Source organism: Talaromyces proteolyticus (assembly GCF_021365285.1).
Source record: "Talaromyces proteolyticus strain PMI_201 chromosome Unknown BGW36scaffold_3, whole genome shotgun sequence".
NCBI classification, from domain to species: domain Eukaryota; kingdom Fungi; phylum Ascomycota; class Eurotiomycetes; order Eurotiales; family Trichocomaceae; genus Talaromyces; species Talaromyces proteolyticus.
Window position 1 is genome coordinate 382,205 of NW_025764279.1, and position 21,657 is coordinate 403,861.

A 21,657-nucleotide genomic window follows, 5' to 3' on the forward strand; every position below is an offset into this window, starting at 1 on the left:
AGTCCATGCCGACAATTTAGTCCGAGACTTGATTTTCAATGTCGGAGCACTAGGCCACATATAGATTAGCACTCCGGTCAACACCCCGATCGATTGAATCCATGGGTACATATACTAATATCAACTGATACAAAGGTCATCACATTTATTTCTCATGCAAAGCCTTCCAATATTTGCCCTATTGACAGTCAAACCTAGACATGACCGACAGAGTTCGCCGCAATGGACAGCCTTCGTCGTGTGAGCCTTGCCGACGGTCGAAGCTTCGTTGCGATCATGCAAGGCCACATTGTACTCGTTGCGTGCGCCGCAACTTTACACGACAGTGCTTTTACCACCCATCGCCGATGACACGAAGTGCAGACTCCTATACTGAAGCGTTGCTGTAAGAAACCCTCTCTTCACTTGCATATTGAGCTTTAATGAACATAACGCAAATCCTCAGTACACCGCAAAGCGCGAGACAAATTGACACTGCCACTACCCCCTCAGTGTGCGCATCATTTATGCCGGCTGAAAACCCATCAGTGGCCGACTATGACCGCGGGACTGGCCTGGTAACCATGCATAATCCTTTGATGCCGTTCGCAGACTCCAATGGCAGCCACCCGCACCGCACGTTCGCATACTTGACTCGAACAAGCGTATTCACACCTAAACGAACCTACCCGGTGACACCAGCTGCGATTTCAGAAGGAGTGGAGGTTCTGCGATCCCTTCTTGAATTCAACGCGGACTTCTCTGAAATTATCAGGGACCAGGACGAGAACGATATAGGTGAACCATGTGGCTCACTCTTTTTCAAAGCAGCATGGAAAGCGACACAAAGTACCCTACAAGAGCTAGGGACTCGACCCCCTTTGGATCAGCTAACAAGCACAGCTATAGCAATCTTTGAACAGACTGCGTGCCCGCTCGAGTTGCCTATATCGGCGGAGAATGGTGCTCTCGAGCTGGCCCTTTCAGGGCATCGCTTACGCTGGGAGACCATTGGCATGTGTTTCATACGCATTGGGTTATTCAGCGCAACTGTGAGAACCAATGGCCAAGTCTTCTATGGCCGTGGACCGTCAAATTTCGACCGCCAAAGAACTATGCTTATCGCGTTCAACGCTTGCATGCAAACACTGGCATTCTGCGATCAGGTCGAGCAGACGAACGACTTAACGTTATGGTTATTGACATCGCTATTGATCCATGCCACCTGGTGCTTTGGGGACGATTCTTCCCGTGCTTGGCGCTTAATGGGCGACTTAGCATCAGCTATTGCCGCTCTTGGCTTCCATAAAGGGTTCAAACGTGGAGAATCAGGACCCCCATATTTGGTAGAGCTTCGCAAAAGAGTCATAGCTCTTGCCCATGAGCGTGACAAGGAGCTTGCGACCTTTGTTGGTCGGCCGCCCCGTCTTAGTCGAAGGTATTATGTAGTAGACCTACCACTTGACTTGCCAGATGCAATTATTGCAGGCCCCGTCGAGCATTTCGAAGCTGCTAGAGCCGAACTTGATGAGAATGGCTGGAGTGGAGATGTTATGGTTAATCCAGTTTCACGTCTTCGAGCCATTCTACTACTAAGTATGATCCGCGAAGAGGTCTTAGAGCTATCACTTGGTCCACCAATGCCGAATATCGCCCAACAAGCTAGGTGATTCTCTAGTCATTCCGTGGAATTGAAACCACAGATTGAGATGCTAACCTTTTCCCCTAGACAAATATTATCGAAATTAAATTCTACTTGGGAATCAATCCCTCACAAGCAATACGAACAGTCAATGTTTGACACTATGCTACCGAGTGCTATCTGGGTGGTTATAGGACCTCGACTTGAATATCTTTATTCCAAGTTCCTCCTCCATAAGCTGCTTATTAGTCAAAACGAGGGCAATCGCGATAAGATGATCTGGACGTCGCACGAAATTCTTCATTTAGCGCTGTCGCTTTTGAAGAAGAACGATGTGATAGCTACGCCAAATCTGGAAGGGACAGTGAGTTGCGAAATCTTTTCTCTACTCAAAGCCCGGAGACTGAGGTTAAATATAGATGGTGTTTTACGCAATGCCATGCGCGAGCGTTCTTATCTTAGAGCTATTTCGACAGAATCGCCAGCCTCATCGGTCTGCGACGCTCAATCGGTCGACTTTAATTCAAGACATAAGCGTACTCATCTCGTGCTGTGACTCGCTAGCCATATCTGGACAGAGCAACTATCAGATCTGTAAACAAGCGCAGATAGTTTTCTCGCGATGCTTAGACCAAATTTTGAATCAGACTGCAACGTCTTCTCACGACTTAACGAGCGAGCCTGGAGGAACAGAAGTACAAGAACCTTTCTCTTTAGGTTCGATGGACTTCGGTCTAACGGAACTGTATCGCCAAGACCCAGAATGGTCCATGTGGCTCGAGTCTTTCGACTTATATGAAACATGATGATGACATGGTCACCTGATCTAGCACCGTTAGATAGTTCGAGATAGCTTTCTTTCTCTCTTCTTCCCCCGAGGGTGTCAGCGACATAGATGTTCAAACAGTCAATAGATAGATGTAGATTATGTGGAAGCTACATGAGAAGTTTTGTATGGTATTTTGTACCTTCTATTGGACCGCGATAGGCCACCAGTGATTGTTTTATATGGCCGGGAAGTTTTAATTTTCAATTTCCCCTGCCTCATTTGTAGCCTTCCTTCCCAATATCATTCACGCCTTGCACCTGATATTGCCCAAGTATAATACTCAACCCTGTTTTTTTACTGGCATACAGGTAGAGGAAGAAGGCTTACTTTGCGGAATATGTGTTACTCAGACCGAGGCCATCATGCGGAGAAATTGAAATAATCGATAAGTTTATTGCCAAGTATATACCTGTTAGCGCCATATACCAGCAAGAGTTAGTTACCTAGGAATATCTGTCATCATTAGAATCGGATACATATTGCACTCTTCTTTTCATCAGCACCGAACAACTATAAACCCATAGCCATTTTTGGAAGCTCGGCCGAGGGACTAAAAGCGGCGATGTTATCACAACCTTTCGGGTTTGGGGTCTCGGCTCCCTTTCCTCGCTATGAGCAAGCCGCAGGAAGGGTTCGTGATCAGGTGACGCAGTCGCTTACCTAGTAAGAGAGTGTGGGAAAATTGCTCTGAATGATGATTTAAATTATTATCTCGAGGTGAGATCTGAACGGGACTTCTTCTTGGTATTGTTTTCCCTCTCGGTTTCCCTCTTGGGAACGTATATATCGATTAATTTCCTAGTAAGGGATAGCGCCATTTTGGACACAAACCCTAAGCACTTCCACTGTCTCAAATATATTTGTTTTTAGGCCAATAAAAGAGTATAGAGAAAGACATGATTTTATTCTTCATTAATATTGTTATACATACAACTTGCTTACGAAGTTCTTAAAGACATCTTGTATCTGACCCAGCTTTATCCGAGCTCCAAACACTGAATGTGACATGTCAACCTAGAGAGTAAGGTGGTGCGAATATCAACCTATTATTACTGGCATATACCTAGAGGGAATAATGGACAATTAGACGACGATGAAAATCGAAATTCTAAAACGGACACCTTGGATAGTAACAATGCAAAACGGCCCACAAGCCCCTCGGCACGCTTTCCCCTCATATTAATTTGGGCCCTGTGATACCCAACCGCGGGTAAGTAGAAGCCATTCTTTAGAGATGGTCCCGTGAGCAGTACTGCATTTATTTCTTTTTGAAAGGAGGCTAGCTTCGGGATAGTGCTTTCTTCATAAACCCCAGTTGTTTGCGTCACTATAAAGAGGAAGTGCTCCCTCTCCGCGGTCGCTCTGCCGATTCCCTACCAAAACCTCACACTGCTCAACATGGCACCGTCTCTTCGTCTACAAGATAAAGTCGCTATTGTAACTGGCTCCTCTTCCGGCCTCGGTCGAGCTATTGCTGTTCGGTATGCACAGGAAGGCGCAAAGGTAGTCTGTGCTGACCTCTCGCCGACTGCCCGATCACAGGAGGAAGCTGAGATCACAACGCACGAGTTGATAAACAAGAATGGCGGGAGTGCGATGTTTGTGCAAACTGATGTTGGTGATGCGACACAAATGGAGAACTTGATTCAGGCAGCTGTCAAAGCGTATACCAGGCTTGATATGTACGTATTCGCATCCAGCTCAGAGATATGCAACGTTCAGGCTAACCCGTTACACAGTCTAGTCAACAACGCCGGGATCAGCATCGAGGCACGGACACCTGCTGTGCTACATTTAACTGATGAAGCCACATGGGACACGACGATGCGCGTGAATGCCAAGTCTGTGTTTCTGGGTTGCAAATATGCTCTTACGCAAATGCTACAGCAGGAGCCGCATCCTTCAGGAGATCGGGGGTGGATTATCAACATCTCATCTATCATGGGTATGATTGTGGGCCCAGAGAACCGTAATACTCCCACTTGACGTTGGTTGCTAGCTCAAATTAAGTTCCAACTGACTATCGATAGCTTCTTATTGCGCATCAAAAGGAGCTGTCAGCCAACTCACACGGCAGATCGCTCTGGACTATGCCCCACACAAAATCCATGCTAATGCGCTTTGCCCCGGATGTAAGTCACAGAAAATACTCATCTCTTGGGTCGACATACATTTACATCTTCCGTAGATACTCAAACTGCAATTTTCAAGGAGACGACTACTCACTTAACCCCTTGGGAAGATCTAAACCGCCGACACCCGTTAAAGGGCCCGGGATTTCCAGACGACATTGCCCGGATGGCTGTTGTTTTTGCAAGCGAAGATGTTAACTGGGTTACTGGGGTATGTTTGCCAGTAGACGGCGGATACACTGCCCGCTAGTTCTAAATGAAAATGTGATGGCTGCAATAACAGGAGGGTGATGCTAGTGCATACGGACTCAAAGCAACTCTGGGCTCGCATTAAGATATCAGTTTAATGAAAAATTTGCGCAGCTATTTCCATTTTTAACCTTAACTGCATATCTGGATATTCATATTCTTTCTACGGGAGAACACAATTTCATCCGTGTCCCGTACCCCTCATTTCCCCCTCCATCGGAATCATTATCATCCCCCGTTAATCATGACCTCGCCAAAAACGCGGCCTACTTTAGAGAAGGTTCCTACCGAAATTTTGGATGATATCACAACTCTGTTGCAGTTTGGAGACATTTGCAGCCTTCGTGTAGTATCACGAACCATTGCCGCCAAATGCGTCCATGGGAAGCTGAAGAAATATTTTGCCAATAAGACAGTGGAGTGGACATCGACAGCACAGGTGCAGGAGTTTGTGCAGCTAACAAAGCCCCAATGGATGGGCTGCTTTCTGCAGCACCTGACCATCGTTGGCATATCGCCGGCGTCTACAGCTTCGTCTAACCAGATTCTTCTGGGTAATGCTCTGGATAATCTCCGACTGAATTCAGTACATGGGGGATTACAATCCATTGTCTTACAGGTTCGAGGGCGAGATAAGAAGAGGAATATTATATCTTCCGAAAAGGTCCGCGACTGGATGTCAATCTGGATGACTGCATCCCGGACTTTTGAAATCGTCTGTCGAGCACTCATAGATAGTGCCCTCCCTATTCAAAAACTGGATATATTCGGTAGTATCCCTCGCTGTAGTCTTGCTTGCAACAGTATTGCGCAAGTTCTAGATTATACAGACTTGTCTAAATCCCTCAACAGATTGAAATCCCTAACGCTAAGCCTGTCGCACCAGGTTGTGGAGGAGGCAAAGCGCGGTTCATCGGAGTCTCTTCCCAGTGACAAAAGTTGTGTCGGTGATATTTGGCATCTTATCAAAATGTGCCATCAGCTTGAAAGTCTTGAACTCCACTGGTATAACCTGCACAGCGTTGTTAAACTGAACGAAGTGCAGAGGGAGGATCGACTTTTCTTCACTCAAGTCGTGCAACTAGACCATCTGTCACAACTGCGTCATTTCTGTTTGGATGGAATATGCACGGATGAGTATACACTTCTTAGTTTTCTCAAGCAGGCGCCCCAGCTTTGTAGCGTAAGAATGGAAGATGTTGATCTCAAGGCGGGCAAGTTCGCACCTGTGTTCAGCTACCTGACCAACAATATGCCACACTTGGGCCAGTTGTATCTGGATGATCTTTTCGAAAGTCGTCTAATTTGCTTTGATGGCCCTGGAGAACCGAATTTCCCAAGCTCTGCGACGAACGGTCCAAATAAGCTGATAAGAATAGGAAATGATTGTCAGCAACCAATCAGATATCGCTTGATGAAAGGTCATTCTCTGGGTTCTGCCCAAGGTTTGAAATATATTCGCAGAAAAAGGCTGCTATATGGTCCTCCAGATGAATATATTGCAAATGTTGATGTTATCACTTAAAGTTTGCGTCAATGATGTTTCGCATACTGGTTTCCCGAGGGCTGGAATAGCAGTATGGTATAATAGGTTACTTAATTATTTTATACTTTTTCTTATTTAATTATATAGGGTTCAAATCTTTTAAAAGCTTTTTAAATAAGCCACATCTTTAACGCCTTAGACACCTAGATTGGTTATGTAAGATTCGTTTATGTTTATACACCTAAATGAGGATTTGTGCAAGGTCACACAATAGGTTGATTCATAGGAATAAATCATGTATATGTAGAATGTATTCCACTGTCGTTTGAAATTTATAACCATGGTGCCTAGTAGTTCTTTTCATAGATGCCGGTGTTAGATACAGTGTAATGTAGGAAGGATCACCTAGCACCAATTTCTCATGGCTTCGAGACTAGAATCTGCTGCGTCATGCAGTGGACTTTTGGCAAGAGAATCAACGTGGCAGGCATCCGCAGAGAGTTCATGGAGAAAGGCGGGATTCACCGAGGCGCAAGAGCAGGTGTTCAAGGTATGTATATATATATGTCTATGTTTACTCTTCGTTTTGGTAGGGGTGTACGAGAAGAAGGAAAGAATATAAAGCTAACAGGTCCCCTTTGGAGATTGGATGGATGATGCAAAGTGGTCCGAGGTTGGGAACAGCCACTCGTTCCACATACGGTACGGTCTAGAAAGCTATACACTGCGACTCTTCACCAAAGCCTTTGTGTGCAGCGGTTAGGTTAGTTTGTTGTGATGTATTCGCTGCCGCATATGATCAATGGTACTTTTCTGTTTTTGCGTTCTGCACGACGCGAGCTTTAGTATTTGCGTTTCTTTTCATTCCAGAGACACGGAGTGTGTTGATAGAGGATATGCATTTGATATTCGGACCTAGTGTTTCAATTTTCACATCCAAGGCGCAGAAGAACTACAATGCGCATCGAAATGATCGGCTTGAGTCGGTGATTCAACCAAGGAAGGACGAGGTCAATTTTCGAGCCCTCGGAAAACGTCGATGCGTATGTTTTTATGATTTAGTTCCCAAATCAAATAATTGTAATTTTTGAGACAGGTAATTTCTTAAGCTTACCCGCACGTGCAGAACCTCACATTTCCAAGGCGTTCTCCTTGGCAGTCTGTCTTTAGAGCCCAATCGCCCCTCTGGCCCCCAACGCATGAACCTCCGATGTCGTTGGTGACACTAGACCTGCCGGCGTAGACTACGCACTCAAACAAGGCTTTGTGCAACACTACGTTCACTAATATTCAAACAAAGAGGCATTAACGATTTAAATGACTAGTGACTGCAGGGCAGAAAAAAGGAAAGAGGGAAAGAAAAAGTATGGGGGCCGTTTCATGCACTTTGTTTCAGGCAGACTCTCCGAGTAGTAGTTCGCTGTATAGAAAATAAAATCATCAATCCAGAGTAGAAGTCGGGGTCCAACTAGGGCGTACGATTAAAGGGCCGTTTGTTTGATTGATTGATTAAACCAACAACACTTTTATTGTTGTGTGACGGGCGAGGCATTGCTGGACTAGTGGCTGCATCCATGCGGTCTTGCAGAGGTTCGGATGCATGCATTAATGATAATGATAAGTAGATGAAAAGCTGCCCTGAACACCCTTGTTCATTCTAAAGCAATTAGTGTATGATCGGAAAGTTCTGTTTAAAGTGTCATTGCATGTAAACAAAGAGGAACTGGACTGGTCAGTATCGGGTTGAGGAGAAGAATTTGTAATATTTATAGGGTAAATACATGCCAGACTAGAGCAAGGAAGACACTCTATCCTACCTTCTTACCAAATTTCATCGACATTGTCACTGCTTGAAAGGCCAAACTGGTAGCGAGGCTGAATCAGGGCACGAGGCAAGAATGAGCGCGGCTACTAATTAGTGTGCGACAGTGCCTGTCGGACAAACTGCAGTGGCGCACGGATTGAGTGCTTAGCTCTGACAGTGGGGATATTTTTGATCTGGTAGCTCAGCTCGGGGATAAATTTGATCTGATAGGGTGAAAGGCAGTTTGAATGTTTTCTGAGGAGTTTGGGGTACATCAATGCGGTTTTATTTAATAGACTTGTCGACCGCGAGCTTCATTGAATGCGAGCCAGGCTGACAACAGATTCTAAACAAAATGTATGCGCACTCGCACTTCCTAGTCTTTTCGTTCCTCTCCTACGTCGCAGTTGTGCTGGGCAGCTCAGTCAACATTCGCGATGTGCTTCATTCTGCTCGAGCCGGACGCACCCTTTTAGCCGCGAATCCTAGGGTTCAGCTAGAGCGTAGGTCGCAAATCAGCCTTCTCGATAAAGAAGCCGTTTTTCATTATCTACACAGCAGCGAAGAGGACAGCGTATATGAAGCCTCGTTGTTTGTCAAAGCTGCAGAGCCAATACTCGTCCTTGAGCATTTGGAAGATGACTTGGCGCATGTTGAATGCTCGACATCTGATATCTCTTTATCTTTCGCTTCTGCCGAAGTTCTAACCGTCCTTAAAAGGTTGTCTGAGGTAACGAATTTTGTGGTAGTCACTTCACATGTGACCTGCAACGATGACGGTGAGAGAGCGACGTACCGGTAAGGATATTGAGCCAATTTCGAATTTCAAGGCTAACTTTGAATAAATAGTGCAAAAAAAGCCATTGTCGACTCAGAGAGTCACATGGTGCGCATTCCAATCTCCCCCTGTCAATGGCATGATGCCTTTGTTGATACTCGCGTCTCATTCTCTCGACGCCACGTTGAAGAGAACAAGCTACAGCGACGAACATTTCAAAAGAGACAAGATGGAGCAACCACGGCACCAGCATCAGCAACGACCACCGAAGTCCAGATTCAGGGTCCCACGCCAATGTATAGTTTTCCAACAACGCAACTTTCGGCCAGCGCTGCGGTGGCTACGGCCACTCATGTTCTTAATGTTTCGTTAATTAACCAGCAAATCTTCCCACCTTCGAATCCTGTTGCTGATCAAGTAATGCAAGTAGCCTGGTGCATCAGATGCTGTATTTATGCTGACTGCAGCAGACCTCAGAATATTAAAGTAAATTGCCAAAACTGCACAATTGGAGGAACGGTTGAAATTGGTGAAGCTAATTTCAATATCCCCAACAACGGCTCCGTGGCTAATCTAATCGGCGATTTCAACAATGCGATTGCCTTCTTCAAGAATGGAAGCATCGAGATGGATGCTTCAGGCTTGGCCGCCCATTTGGAGTTCAAAGTTGATATTGAAGAGTCACACGCTGTTTTCCCCACTCTTAATATCAGTCTTCCTAGCATTGGACTCAGCCCTTTTGAGGTAGGCAAGCAAAAATTCCCAATTTTTAGAATCGAGGCTCATTCGGCTTTCTAGATCCCCGGAGTAGCTGTCTTCGGACCTCTCATTCAGCCTGACGTGCTTGTTGCGGTCAGTCTCGCCGAACAGCTGAGCTTTACCTACGGGATGGACGTCACAGTGCCCGACCATTCTAAACTACATATCAATATTAGTGCCATCGAAAACTCTACGATGGTTGGATTCACCAACACGACGGTCAAACCGATCCCACTACAGGCGAGCACACCTCTGACTTCTCTCGTCATGAGCGTCAGTTTCCAGCCCCAGCTCCTCCTTGGGGTTACCTCCCTGGCTGGATCTGTGACCGGCGGGATTGGTGGTTTCTTATCCCTTCCGACTCTGTCAGTCAACATCACCGAGCTAAAGAATGTGGATACGAATTGCAACTCGGTGTCCGATGCAAATAGTACCAATTCAGCAGGCTTCACCAACATTGTCCCTTCCATCGATCTGAATGTCGGGGCGATTGCTAAGCTGCAAGCCTCGATCGAAGACTTCAACAAACAGGTAACCGCGCAGTTGGTGATCGCACAGACAGCGTTTGCACTGCCAACGAAGTGCATGGCCTATGATTCGGCAGCACAGACGTACGGGATAGCAACCATTAAGGCAACAGCGACTGCCTCAGGCACTAGCACTGGCAATGGAAAGGCCGGAGGGCAGTCTGGGATGGGAGGGATTATTCGGGAGAGGGACAGTCTATGGCTGCGCAGAGTGGCCGGGCTCGCAGCGATCCTGGTGACTGCAGGGTTCTTGGGATGGGCATGAGGGATGATGTTTCTAATGTTTCGTGACGACTGATGAATGTTGTCGGTTAGACGAGGAATGACATAATCCCATTGACTATTAATAACTACCACAGGGGCGGTCCTTTGGCGCCTTCTCCGGCTGGCTGCATGCTCACGTGGCCCGTTGCATAGTTCTGTTTGTTCTGGACTCTGGCGCTCGTCACGTGGAAGGCATCTCTGTCTTACTATGCTCTGTGTGATACTATGTAGTAATCTGTAGTAATCTGCTTCAGCCTAGTCCCCCGATGGCTGAGCACGATGCGCTATAAGCATAACGCGTCGGCGATATAGCTGGAGCCGGGATTCGCAAGTCTCTGTTGGCTCTCGACTAGTCAACTAGCCAACACCACAACGTGAGACAATTCCCAGCAATGAGGTATAACAGTGATTAACATGTTGGGCCGGACTCCGGCTCTCTCTGTGCAGTCGTTTGGATCAAATACGAAGAGCCCCGTAACAAGGAGTGACCGCTAGTTATAGAATACGACCGCTGACCTCAGCAATGCCCATTTTGACACCAATCAGCAGGGCCCCAGAAAGTGGCCGAAACTTACGTGACGCGCCCAATACGAGCCGGGGTCCGCGTGGCTGAGCCCTTGCCCGATCGGGTCCGACCGCCGATATGTTTTATCCCTTTTCATGTCCATCTTACGCCTCCAACGCCGTCTTTCGTTGTTGACGTTTTCGCCCCGTTAAAAGGGAACCCTGATGGAAATGATGGACAGACAGCGTCGCCATGATGCGCACAGGGTGAAAAAATAGATACAAACAATGGGTCGGGTCGTACATGGACAGACCCGTTGCAACGTGCACCGCCAAAGGTTGCAGTTATTCTTGAACAATGCGCTGGAGCTTCATCATCATAGTAACTAGACCGCGCTTAGTCCGGGGGCACCGAGCCTTTTACCCTTTTGGGTTTCTGTTGCTTGTCATTTTTGTTTCTTTTTTTTTGAGTGGGCCGCTGAGGTCGCAGCTGGCAGCAATAATCGACGAGAATATGGGGAAAGCGAAAAAAGCGACGAGTGTGACGCTGCGTCGCCACTAAACATACTTTGATTAGTCTCAAGCTCTTTGATATGATTCGGACACAGCATATAATAACATCGCAGTATTATAGCAGAATGAAGTATAGGCCTGTTGGGCGGAACCAAGGAGAATGTTTCTAGAAGCCAAGGAACATGAGTTTGTTTGACTTAGCGCCGCCCGCGGGAGGGCCTGCCCGAATCACGGCGCCTCATAGGCCCAACCGACTCCAGCCGGAAACCACAAAAAAAAACCACATCGTCCTTGCACTCTGCGCTCGCCTCTCACCTCTCTCCATCTCAGCTGCGCCCGCCTGCATCGTTTGTTTTCGCGTCCTAGCACTTCTTAAGACACAAGGCTGTAAAGCTCCTCTATATACGCCTGTCCGCCGCCGTCTGCCGTCTGCAAGCACTTCACCTGTCCGTCAGCTCCACCCCCGCCAGCATCGCCCCTAAGTATTAATCGCCCGCCCGTCACCATCAATCCTTCAGCCTGATATTACATCCTGCAGCCCCCATCTGACACAACAGACGCGGGCTTCATTTGCGTTACGGCTTCGTTTATCTTATATTGTTATTGCTGTTCTACGGATCCCGAAACTCCAACTTGCTGATCGAAACCCGCTCTTTGAGTTTGACGCGGCTTTTTGCCAGCAGCAGCAGCAGCATGTTTGAGAATTTCTCATTTCCGTCCCCATCGACGGTGGAGGGAGATGATCGACTCATGCCAGAATGTGACAGCACGATGATTTCACCGTTGTCATCGCGCTCGCCATCGCCGTCGTGTATATCAAGGCGCTCGCGCCCTCTATCTCGACCCCGATCGCCATATTACCGTCCCCGTCCTCAGGCTCCCACTTCCATGCCCCTCAACTACGAGCCCTATCCGCGTCGCATATCCGTCGGCACATTGACAGAAAAGTTGAACGCACACTCGCTGGAACAGACGACGCGACCTGCACCCGTTTATGAACACCCCCCTCTATCTCCGCTATCCCCAACCTCAACCACTTTTTCGACAGACTCCATCTCAACCCGCGGGAACAGCGCCTATACTGTCTTGACATCGCCCGGTGACTACGACGACGAAGGATACGACGAACCAATGGCTCTTCGCTGGGAACGATTGTCGCATTCGTCCGCTCGCCTCTCATCTCCAACGTCGGCTCCCTCTCAACAAGACCTTTTTCTTCCCGAAGAATTGCCGAGTCGCGTCCACCGACAACCTTGCATGCGGTTACAACGTCAGCGCTTCTCCCGTGCGCAATGCAGTATCGACGCCGTCAGAATCGCCTTGATGGCAGAAGCCTCTTCCCGCCGGACCTCAGAATCAGAAGCACTGCCTGGCGAGGATTGCCACCCCAGCTCTCTACCACCAGATGTGTCTCCCAACCGTCCGCGTGTGCCGAATAAACAACAATATCGAGTCGTCAGTAGCGGTCTCCGGTCTCGTGAGCGTACTCCACCAGATCATGGCATGCGTCGACGCAGCACCTCAGCAACTACATTCGCCTCGACCACCCGAATTGCGAAGCCTCGTGCTCGCGACTTACATTCGAAAAAAAGCGAACAGACACTGCGGCGGAAAAGTCTAGTCTCTGCCGCTCTAGCGTCGATGATGTACGACACTCCAAGTTCGAGGTCACCAAGCCCATAGATGAGTGATTTACCATCAACTGCGTTCTTCTACTTCTTCTGTACATTTATTACCCACATGGGGTTCTTTATTTTTTTCAGCATGGCATGGTCGGAGTTTTGTTTTGCCTGGGAATAATTACCACGCATCAAAAAAATGCACTTGTATATATATATGCATTATCTTTGAGCGATAGAATTGGAGGGATATAATAGAGTTGGCTCAATAGTCATTGTTCAGCATTTCAGTCACTGGTTCTTTGATTTCTGCCGCTATTTCGACAATATAAGTATGGTCAACTACTTAGAGACCAAGCCGTAGATAGAATACATGAATAGTTTGCAGGGCTTGCCTGGCTGCATGCAACATTGAAATAGGTTTTGAGACGTACTCTACAAAAGAATATCGTTGTCACCCGTTTGCTCTCCAGATCATCCCAATCATTCGCAGATAACATCTTCGGCCATCTGCATACATTCTTTAGAAGCCAACTTTTCAGAATCTTTTTTTGCTCCTGGATTTGACTTCAAATTTGCACATTCTCCCAAAACAGCAATACTTCAATTAGCTCAAATATTCCTCTTACCTGATTGTGACTAGCAGGTGGATGACGAGGAAGTAGCAGACCCAAGAGGGCTCTTTCCCTAAGAGCAGCAGCATCCAGGCGCTGTTTCCACTGTCAGCCAAACCATAAGAATTATAGCTCCATACATATACAGAAACCAGATGAACTCACCTTTCTTGCTCCCTTCTTTTTTCTTGATCTTTCGCGCCATTCTTCCCTTTCTCGCGACTGGCCCTGCTGTTGCACCCGGCAACGGCAGCGGCGACTTGGGCAGTCTCTTTTCCGTGTCACGATGCAATTGATGACTCCCGCGGTCGGGTATCTCCACACTCCAGCTAATTGCTTCTCCATCTCTGTCCAGAGTGACAGCCAAGTTCCGAGTCGTCGGGCCGTCTTGGGGACGAAGGAGTGCTGTGGGGGCCGGGGCCGCTGCGACTGCGACTGTAACTGGCTCAGCGTTACTAGTACTCTTAGTACTGTCACTACTCTGACGAGTCTTTGCAACGGCGAACGTGGACGAGGTAGATGAGGAAGTCGATGATCTTTCCCATGCGAGGAATATGGGTGTGTCGAGATCAGGCGGATTCGACGATAGGGGGCGTGCGCGGTACGAGATGGTTCGCGGCATGGCTTGTTTTGGTTCTGGATGGGGTTTCTGCTGGGTGTCAGTCAAATTTCGTTTTATTTTCTTCGTCGGGTCTTTCTCGTGCTGTCTCTAAGTTGAGAGGGTTTGGGATCGCTGGAGTGTGCACATGGGCCGCTGTATAGGCTATGCATAGGATTGCTCCCCAAGCAAGGACCAGAAAATGGACAACGGGCCACATGGGCATTGGTCGCATGATAGTAGGTATTGATGGAAGCATGGGAAGGAGAGGAACCGCAGCTCAAATTCCCACACCTTCAACCCCTAGGTGACGAGTCATATTTGCCGTCGACAATACGATTCTAGCTTTGTTTTGTCTGACACATCACTGTCGAAAGAAACACCACCCTTGAAGCTGCAAATAAAGGGGAAAAGAATAACAGAACCTACCATCATGGCCACATCTTTGACCCCTTCTTCCCGCTTTTCGGGTTCACACGTATCTGCAGCGTTTTCCTCCTCGTCGGTTACAGCCGTGTCGACAGTAGTAACGCTAGCGCTGTCAACATCTCCCCCTTCCATAAAGGCAGCAATCTGTCGGGCATACGGACGAATTGATGGTCTTGTGCTTGGTGCGATGGCTGATAGCTCGCCTTCAGACGCACGGCTGTACAGCGGTCGAGTGCGGAAAGTTTCAGGCTTGGCCCATGTCTCGGGCTGCCATGGCTTTTCATCCAGGCTATGAGTTTCACGCAAGTCAATTGATGCTTTGTCTTCGCCATGTGATTGGAGATATCTAGTGATGTCATCGTACGTGATACCGCTATGGTTGCTGGTGTTCAGTTGGCGGAGTGCGTCGTGTAAAGTGTGATGCCGGTTAGCAGAATGAGTGCCGTATATCGGACGGCGCCAGGGGGCTGTATTTGGAGATTCATCAGTTGGTGTTTCATCACCAACTACATCTGGGAGCAGCTGTTGTGCAGCCTTTTGATCATCCCAATGGGTGACAGGCATATTGAAATCGCTTACATCCGAGTCGACCGAAGACATGTTACGAAGACCGCCTGACATCAAGTGAAAGTTCTCTTCTTGAAGGCTATGTCCATACTTGTCAGTCATTGTCAGAAACCCCTCATCCCCGAAATAGTATTCAGAAGTGTCAATTAGCAAAGGGGAAACGGATTTTGGGTCCAAGCCTTTTCTGTGCCCGTCGATTTGCTCATTATATAGAATTTTGCTATTCTCGGCGATCGAAAACTCATCCGAATCCGCCTGAGGACTTGGGATGCCCAAGCTGCTACCTTTCTCGATCGATGTATTTGGTGAAAGAACATCGCGAAACTTGTTCTCACTTTTTTCGGGGCCACTATTTTTCTTCTCTTTCTCAGTAGAGCCGAAGAAACGAGAAACTTTTTGTCGTATAGTATGTGTAGGTGTTTTTGGTAGCCCAGGTGTCGCTGGTCTGGATGAGACGCGTACTTTTTCTTTCACAGCAGGCAAAGCAGCGAACGGATTCTCATCATCAGCGGGGAGATGTAAATTCTGCATGGGAGGCGTCACTGGAGTTCTCGAGAGAATGGCGCTTTCAGACGCTGATATCGGACGAGCCATATCATCCAACAGCAATGGCGGTAGCTGTTTCGCCATATACGGTGGATGGGGGTCAGGGTCCTCCTGGTCCATGGCGACCCCAGAATGGGCTGAAGAGCGAAGTGACGGCGGTATAATTCTCGATCCTTCAAACGATTTGCGAGGGTTAAGGATTTCGAAGAATGCGCCGTTGTGCTTTACAGTGGGATTTGAGGTGTCAATACCAAGAAGTACCGAGTCAGAAGAAGCTCGATGGTGAGTAGAAGACCGCGTTTGTTCTGCTTGGGGCTGTTTGAGCCTGGTCGAGAATGATTCCTGGTGAGTCTGTTAGCAAACATAGAAAGTTTCCAACAAAGAGATTGTGTGAGAGGGGCACAAGAAGGATTTTCAGGAGTGTATGAAGGTGGATGATAAGGCGAACAGATGCGCTGAGTAGCAAACAGATAATACTAACAGCCAATATGAACGCAAATGCGGGGCATAAAGTACAAAAAAGGAGGAAAAGAAAACTTACAATTCGACGTGATGCCGATGCCCTGGAAGATGAGGATGGTCTAGAAAATGGACGAAGAGTGGATGATACTGATAATGGGGATATTGGAGTAGGCAAATCCCCATGCAGCGTAACGACCGACTGGCAAAACGAGAGTGGCGGAGGACTTGATGGGGCGGAAGAGACTGGGGATTGAAACGGAAAACTAACTTCTTGATTTGGACATGGTTGATTTTGCTGTTGCGGTGTCTGCTGGCTGTAGTGTTGTGCCTGGTTCAGGTTGATCGTGGCAGGCTTCCTCTTGAGCCTTCGTCGTGGGAGCTCGCAGGGCATTGCGATGACGTCGTCTGATCGCGAGAGGAACTTACGGTAGTCATGCAGTGACAATTCCCCGTTGGATAGATTGGCTTCGATTCCCAGACCGCAGACAACCTGTGCCTGCGCCATGCTAAAACCAATGCTGCTACTGATTATGCATCCAAATCCCAGGGCATTCCATCTAGAAAAATCAGACTCAACATAACGACAGACGGCAGACACGATTACTCACCATAAAATATCGAAAGGAAATATGCAATTATTGGCACACCGTCTATATCCTATTTTCATACCCTTTGAAAACCAACCCTGAAACGCCGTTGATGCTAATTATAAGATGCCAGCCATATACTGGCAACACAGATTGACAAGGACGTAGACAGACCGTATCGATTCCTGCTGACAGGGCTGGGATTTGTCAAAGAATGGATCGAATAGGTAAATAAATGCCTTTGCTACGCGCCAATAACAAATTATTGACCAAAGAAGTAATAGAAACGAGCGAGGGACGAATGGCGTTCAATCTGAAAAGCCGTGGACTAATGCATGCTTGTTTGCGCGCCCATGTCGATCTTGGCCTGGGAAATGACTGATTTAGATAAAAGACAGCGCCCAGAGTGCCATTCTTCGATGATATCAGGACAAAGGCGCTCACGTCGAGACTATTATTATTATATGCTCCGAGGTGTGCAGTACGGAGTCAGCACGTCCACACCTCCAGTCATCGGTTCTGGCATTATTATTATTCATTAGGCACACACACGCACACACACACACACACAAACAACATCCAAACAAGGTACACAAATCAGAGCCCAGCCAAACTCTGCTCTGGGGAATCACCATTACGTGCATCGTCAGCCAAGCGACGGCGGTTGGCTCTCTACTAGCCTGACGATCGGCTGCCGGCGTGTCGCCCAATCACCCTGCAGAACACCGCTTTGAACTAATGTCGAGCATTGGCCAGTGAGACGCCAGAACTGCGCTTTTCCTCTCCTGCTGCTATCTTAGCAGTTGCTAGTAAGTCGCTTTCTTCTTGGTCATTCCCGGCCTGGTTTAAGCGCAGAGACTAGTTGGGGGTCCGGCAGACGTGTGACTCGCCGGGTGGCTCGGAGAACGTGGCACACTGCTGATCTCATCGTGGGAGGAGCACAGCCAATGGCTTTTTTCGACTTTGCCCTCCTTTTTCATCTGTCCGAACGACAATAAAATAAGTCATTATTCATGTCGTGGCATCTGCAAGGAACCCGCAATTTTGCCCGACCTGGCTGACTTGACTTAAACCAGCCGCGATCCTTGCTCAAAACAATCTGCGAAAGTACGTGTTATTAGGTCTAAGCGGTGCAGATGACCATATCTCAGTCTCGATCTACAGACTACTTGACATTACGACCCTACCCACTTTGTCATAAAAAGTGCAACTCTAGAGCAACCGTCTCACTGTTGCGCAGGTTGATACGCAAACTGTGGCAGTGCCCGCGGGCCTAGAATAGTAATGGGTCCAGCCACCCCTCCACATACAACACAATATTTGACGTTTACAAGTTCTTCACATGCAAATAACTCTTATGAGATTCGTCGTAATGATTAATTTTATATCTAATTCAAAAGCATCTAGTGGTATTTAGCACATCTGATGTGACTACTACACAGCCATGTGATCATAGATCAGCCACCCGTTACAGAACTGGACATAGTCGTACTATATGCATCTACCCGAGCAGCTATCAACTAGCACTCACTAATCACTGCCGAGGCGATGATCACGATCCATTTGACAGTTTGGTCTCTGCACAGACCTCGCCTCTCCTTTGTCAGTGTCACCCGAGACGGATTTCAGATTTCAGCCTCACCGTGAATAATAATAACAGCCAACCTTCCCCCCCTTTTTCTTATTCAGAGCCCAGGCAAATCCACCTCTGCCCTACAGTCTGCCGAATCATTGTCTTCCTTTGTACCGCATCATAAGCCACACACAGACGAAGTGGAAACTCGTCTCGATACGTAATTTCGCGTTCGATGACGGCCTGCAGCCAATAGAGTTGCAGAGATGGACAATCTTACATCTGGCCCACACCCATGACTTTGTCTGATTCGTCTTGGCGATATTAGTACATAGTAGTTGGTTGACAGATATGGTCAATATTTGCCCCGGGGCAAATATTGACCATCTGAAATAAGGTTGCGTCACACCGACTTTTGGGGTTTTCTGTATCGATTTTAATAGTCCTTTAATAGCGTCGAATAGAATAGAGAGAGGGTGGGCGGGATTTCGCGCGGCTGGTGATTTGGTACCGGAGCAGTGGTAACTTTTTCCTATTTATCGAATGCTACTAAATAGATGAGATTAGGCGGCTAACTAGGTGGGTTCTTTCACATCGCAGGTGGAGTGATAGGTTCACGCGTTAGGAGGCAAATGAGGGGACTGGGGACCTCCAGATGGGTACCGAACCATTGGCAATCCGATGTACCGAAAGCTAATAGTGTGGATAGTAAGGGAATAAATAATTTAGACGACAGCAAATCATGGCTGATTTCGTTGTTTTGTTATTACATAACAAGTAACAGGAAATTCGATATGAAATCAATTGATGTATTCTCGCTTGATATTGCGAGATTTGCGCTCGAGCATTCCGTTGCTATATTCTTGGTACTCGCCACCATTAATGACTATGGTGTAGTGAATCTAATACCTTACTCTAGAACGAGTAATATCACCGACAAGGGGTCACAGGCCCATCAGGATCCTCACCGCGATAACAAAATCCCCGTTGCCGACGACAGCAGCCACACTCAAGGACTTGGTCGTTTTCTCGATTACTTTTGAGCGAGGTTTTCTACAAAAACTGCACTCCCGTTCGCAACAGCCACCTAGGCTCTTACAAAGAGTGGTAGCGTAACTAGATAGCACCTCTGAGGATCACCGTTCGATGAAATAATACCTGAGTGCTCATAGGCCACAGTAGGGAAGCTCCCACCCAAGCTGGCGAAAGGTTTGTTTGCACTGGCTTATGTCCTAATGTTACAGCACAGAGATTCCTATGAGCTGGTCCATCGTTCATTTGTGCATGCCTTGGGTCGCTGGTTGAGCATCGATGAATGCTGCTCTTGTAAAAGATAGATCTCGAGCTGAAGAAGTCGATCCCGGTTTGACACATGTCCCTCCACTGCCTCACCTCTTCGTGATCTTCCTCCTTTATCTCCTTAGAATAGAAGATCTTCGATGTGAAGAGGATTAAATTTGTGAGAAACTCCAGATTGTAGTAACCATGCAGCTCCTCATGAACCCTGAAGAGTGAATAATCCAAACCATCAACCCACATAACAATAGCTACCACGACTGTGACTATGCTGAGCAGAGATAACCCGAACTAACTCAAGATAACCACACATGTTGAGTTTGTAATGGAGATGAGGCTTGATAATAATCTTCGGTGTTAATGGGTAATGGACTGCTCTACGTTGTTGTTCCCGAATGACGAGCGTACATGTATCGATGTTGCACAGACAGCAGCTCACGGGAGCATACGTGAACAAGACGACGTCACTTCACATCATTCTCTGCTCTTCTGTTTTATTTCCTTAATGCCCCCGAACAAAATCTTGACACATTTACACGCTTTTCTTAGTCTCTAGCTGGATGTTTCTGTGGAGGATGTCAAGTCATCATTGCCTCTAAAACCCTTGTTGGTTCTAATGAGAGTAAATCGCCGTCTCACACTAGCGCCCCCTGTTCTGCTCGTATTCATCATTCAGCGTTCACTCTTCATCTCGTTACATGTGCTACATATAATCTAACCAGCTTGAATCCTTCATTTCTATTATATTGCAGAGGTAGAACACTCAAGTGTTGTGATAATCCCAAACCAAGGTAGGGTCATTGGATCGGTATTTCCAATTCTTCATTTAGCCTTTGCCGATTCTCCCCCTCCCCCTCCCCCCCCTATTGCTATATTCTTACTAGAGGTGAATCTTGGCTGATAGTAAGTAGCTAACCGCTGCGCCTAGCCAAATTTACTATCAGTGCGTCATGTCCTTTATTAACCTGAAGGTTCATTAAAGTGGACAGCATACTCGCGGAATAAACATTGCCTGCAAAAATTAAGGCTATTATAGTAGTCCAAGGCTAGAACCCAGGGAATCTAACAGTATATTATCTAAATTCTATACACATTGTTAGAGACTGAGGCTTCCGAGTAATCAGTATCAATCAAGTAAAGCAATTTGAAAGACGAGTACAATTGAAGCCGAACCCAGGACAGACTCCACAGAGATTTATGTAGGTATCCACAGACCTGATGAACTCCTTATTTAATATGATGATTATATTGATGTAGCCCTACTTTGTATTGGCTATAGAAATCAGAGCAAGGTTGTAGTAACCTATATGTATTAACAGACAATTTTTAATGGCTATTATACATATGTACCATTATAAGTTCCGGTCCAGGTTCTAGACAGGCTACTTCCATATTGGGCTGTGTTTTTAAAATTGTCCAGATTTCGCCCAAGGAAGGACTAGTTGATCCCACGTTATCGTCATTTAACGACTTTTCTTTCTTTTCTTTTCCTTTTTTTTTCAATACTATATGCCACCAACTGTCAGTCGAAAGAGTCCTGTCATTAATTCCTATTCTGATGACTCGTAAATAATATCTAAAACTGAAGGGAATAAAGGAAGAATCGCCTCGTATATGCGTGTCGGGGTTCATGCTCATTATCATTCATTCCATTCATTCATCGGCTCTTCATTAATCTGAAGCCATGATGCCATGCGAATGCAAAATGTCGTACGGAAAACGCTGTGATTAATAAACATCAAATAACGCAACAGCCTGTGGGGGGAAATAAACAAAAAAGTCTCAAACGCAGAAACGACAGTAAATAGGGATATCTTGCTTTAATAAATTCGTCAAATTGAAAATTCTGAATCAACGCCGACTATAATGAGTATTGAGTTCATGCAGGTCAAAAACAGGA

The 21,657-nt window shown here is 47.0% G+C and overlaps 7 protein-coding genes across 7 annotated transcripts; 6 read left to right on the plus strand and 1 right to left on the minus strand.

Moving 5' to 3' along the window:
* BGW36DRAFT_101904 (uncharacterized protein) lies at nucleotides 1–2,698 on the plus strand. Its single transcript, XM_046209169.1, has 4 exons — nucleotides 1–385; nucleotides 446–1,645; nucleotides 1,709–1,985; nucleotides 2,041–2,698. The coding sequence occupies exons 1-4, from the start codon at nucleotides 201–203 to the stop codon at nucleotides 2,425–2,427; spliced, it is 2,049 nt and encodes a 682-aa protein (XP_046075012.1). The 5' UTR covers nucleotides 1–200; the 3' UTR covers nucleotides 2,428–2,698.
* Nucleotides 2,699–3,587: 889 nt separating this feature from the next.
* On the plus strand, nucleotides 3,588–4,907 carry BGW36DRAFT_371233 (uncharacterized protein). The gene is made up of 4 exons (XM_046215353.1): nucleotides 3,588–4,132; nucleotides 4,190–4,419; nucleotides 4,481–4,582; nucleotides 4,639–4,907. The coding sequence occupies exons 1-4, from the start codon at nucleotides 3,849–3,851 to the stop codon at nucleotides 4,830–4,832; spliced, it is 810 nt and encodes a 269-aa protein (XP_046075013.1). The 5' UTR covers nucleotides 3,588–3,848; the 3' UTR covers nucleotides 4,833–4,907.
* Nucleotides 4,908–4,912: 5 nt separating this feature from the next.
* Nucleotides 4,913–6,496, plus strand: BGW36DRAFT_371234 (F-box domain protein). Its single transcript, XM_046215354.1, has one exon. The coding sequence runs from the start codon at nucleotides 5,076–5,078 to the stop codon at nucleotides 6,354–6,356; it is 1,281 nt and encodes a 426-aa protein (XP_046075014.1). The 5' UTR covers nucleotides 4,913–5,075; the 3' UTR covers nucleotides 6,357–6,496.
* A 242-nt stretch (nucleotides 6,497–6,738) lies between these two features.
* Nucleotides 6,739–7,425, plus strand: BGW36DRAFT_355792 (uncharacterized protein; the record flags this gene model as incomplete). The annotated part of the gene is made up of 4 exons (XM_046213686.1): nucleotides 6,739–6,867; nucleotides 6,911–7,019; nucleotides 7,164–7,360; nucleotides 7,414–7,425. The coding sequence occupies 4 exons, from the start codon at nucleotides 6,739–6,741 to the stop codon at nucleotides 7,423–7,425; spliced, it is 447 nt and encodes a 148-aa protein (XP_046075015.1).
* A 1,051-nt stretch (nucleotides 7,426–8,476) lies between these two features.
* Nucleotides 8,477–10,450, plus strand: BGW36DRAFT_355793 (uncharacterized protein; the record flags this gene model as incomplete). Its single annotated transcript, XM_046213687.1, has 3 exons — nucleotides 8,477–8,919; nucleotides 8,971–9,643; nucleotides 9,698–10,450. 3 exons carry the CDS (start codon nucleotides 8,477–8,479, stop codon nucleotides 10,448–10,450), a joined length of 1,869 nt encoding a protein of 622 aa, XP_046075016.1.
* A 1,709-nt stretch (nucleotides 10,451–12,159) lies between these two features.
* BGW36DRAFT_355794 (uncharacterized protein) lies at nucleotides 12,160–13,149 on the plus strand (the record flags this gene model as incomplete). The annotated part of the gene is made up of 1 exon (XM_046213688.1): nucleotides 12,160–13,149. One exon carries the CDS (start codon nucleotides 12,160–12,162, stop codon nucleotides 13,147–13,149), a length of 990 nt encoding a protein of 329 aa, XP_046075017.1.
* A 529-nt stretch (nucleotides 13,150–13,678) lies between these two features.
* Nucleotides 13,679–17,040, minus strand: BGW36DRAFT_101960 (uncharacterized protein). Its single transcript, XM_046209170.1, has 5 exons — nucleotides 16,910–17,040; nucleotides 16,381–16,858; nucleotides 14,727–16,181; nucleotides 13,865–14,348; nucleotides 13,679–13,795 (listed from the first exon to the last, which is right to left on the minus strand). Exons 2-5 carry the CDS (start codon nucleotides 16,804–16,806, stop codon nucleotides 13,773–13,775), a joined length of 2,388 nt encoding a protein of 795 aa, XP_046075018.1. The 5' UTR covers nucleotides 16,807–16,858; nucleotides 16,910–17,040; the 3' UTR covers nucleotides 13,679–13,772.
* Nucleotides 17,041–21,657: the final 4,617 nt, after the last annotated feature.

What these genes read in the sequence shown, in the direction of transcription:
- BGW36DRAFT_101904 (XM_046209169.1), top strand. Translation starts at nt 201, where the DNA reads ATGACCGACAGAGTTCGCCGCAATGGACAGCCTTCGTCGTGTGAGCCT. An exon ending in TCCTATACTGAAGCGTTGCT is followed by an intron (nt 386 to 445) that starts GTAAGAAACCCT and finishes GCAAATCCTCAG; the next exon opens with TACACCGCAAAGCGCGAGAC. An exon ending in AATATCGCCCAACAAGCTAG is followed by an intron (nt 1,646 to 1,708) that starts GTGATTCTCTAG and finishes CTTTTCCCCTAG; the next exon opens with ACAAATATTATCGAAATTAA.
- BGW36DRAFT_371233 (XM_046215353.1), top strand. Translation starts at nt 3,849, where the DNA reads ATGGCACCGTCTCTTCGTCTACAAGATAAAGTCGCTATTGTAACTGGC. An exon ending in GCGTATACCAGGCTTGATAT is followed by an intron (nt 4,133 to 4,189) that starts GTACGTATTCGC and finishes CCCGTTACACAG; the next exon opens with TCTAGTCAACAACGCCGGGA. An exon ending in GATTGTGGGCCCAGAGAACC is followed by an intron (nt 4,420 to 4,480) that starts GTAATACTCCCA and finishes GACTATCGATAG; the next exon opens with CTTCTTATTGCGCATCAAAA.
- BGW36DRAFT_371234 (XM_046215354.1), top strand. Translation starts at nt 5,076, where the DNA reads ATGACCTCGCCAAAAACGCGGCCTACTTTAGAGAAGGTTCCTACCGAA.
- BGW36DRAFT_101960 (XM_046209170.1), bottom strand. Translation starts at nt 16,806, where the DNA reads ATGGCGCAGGCACAGGTTGTCTGCGGTCTGGGAATCGAAGCCAATCTA. An exon ending in CATCGGCATCACGTCGAATT is followed by an intron (nt 16,182 to 16,380) that starts GTAAGTTTTCTT and finishes CAGACTCACCAG; the next exon opens with GAATCATTCTCGACCAGGCT. An exon ending in AAAAGAAGGGAGCAAGAAAG is followed by an intron (nt 13,796 to 13,864) that starts GTGAGTTCATCT and finishes CAGTGGAAACAG; the next exon opens with CGCCTGGATGCTGCTGCTCT.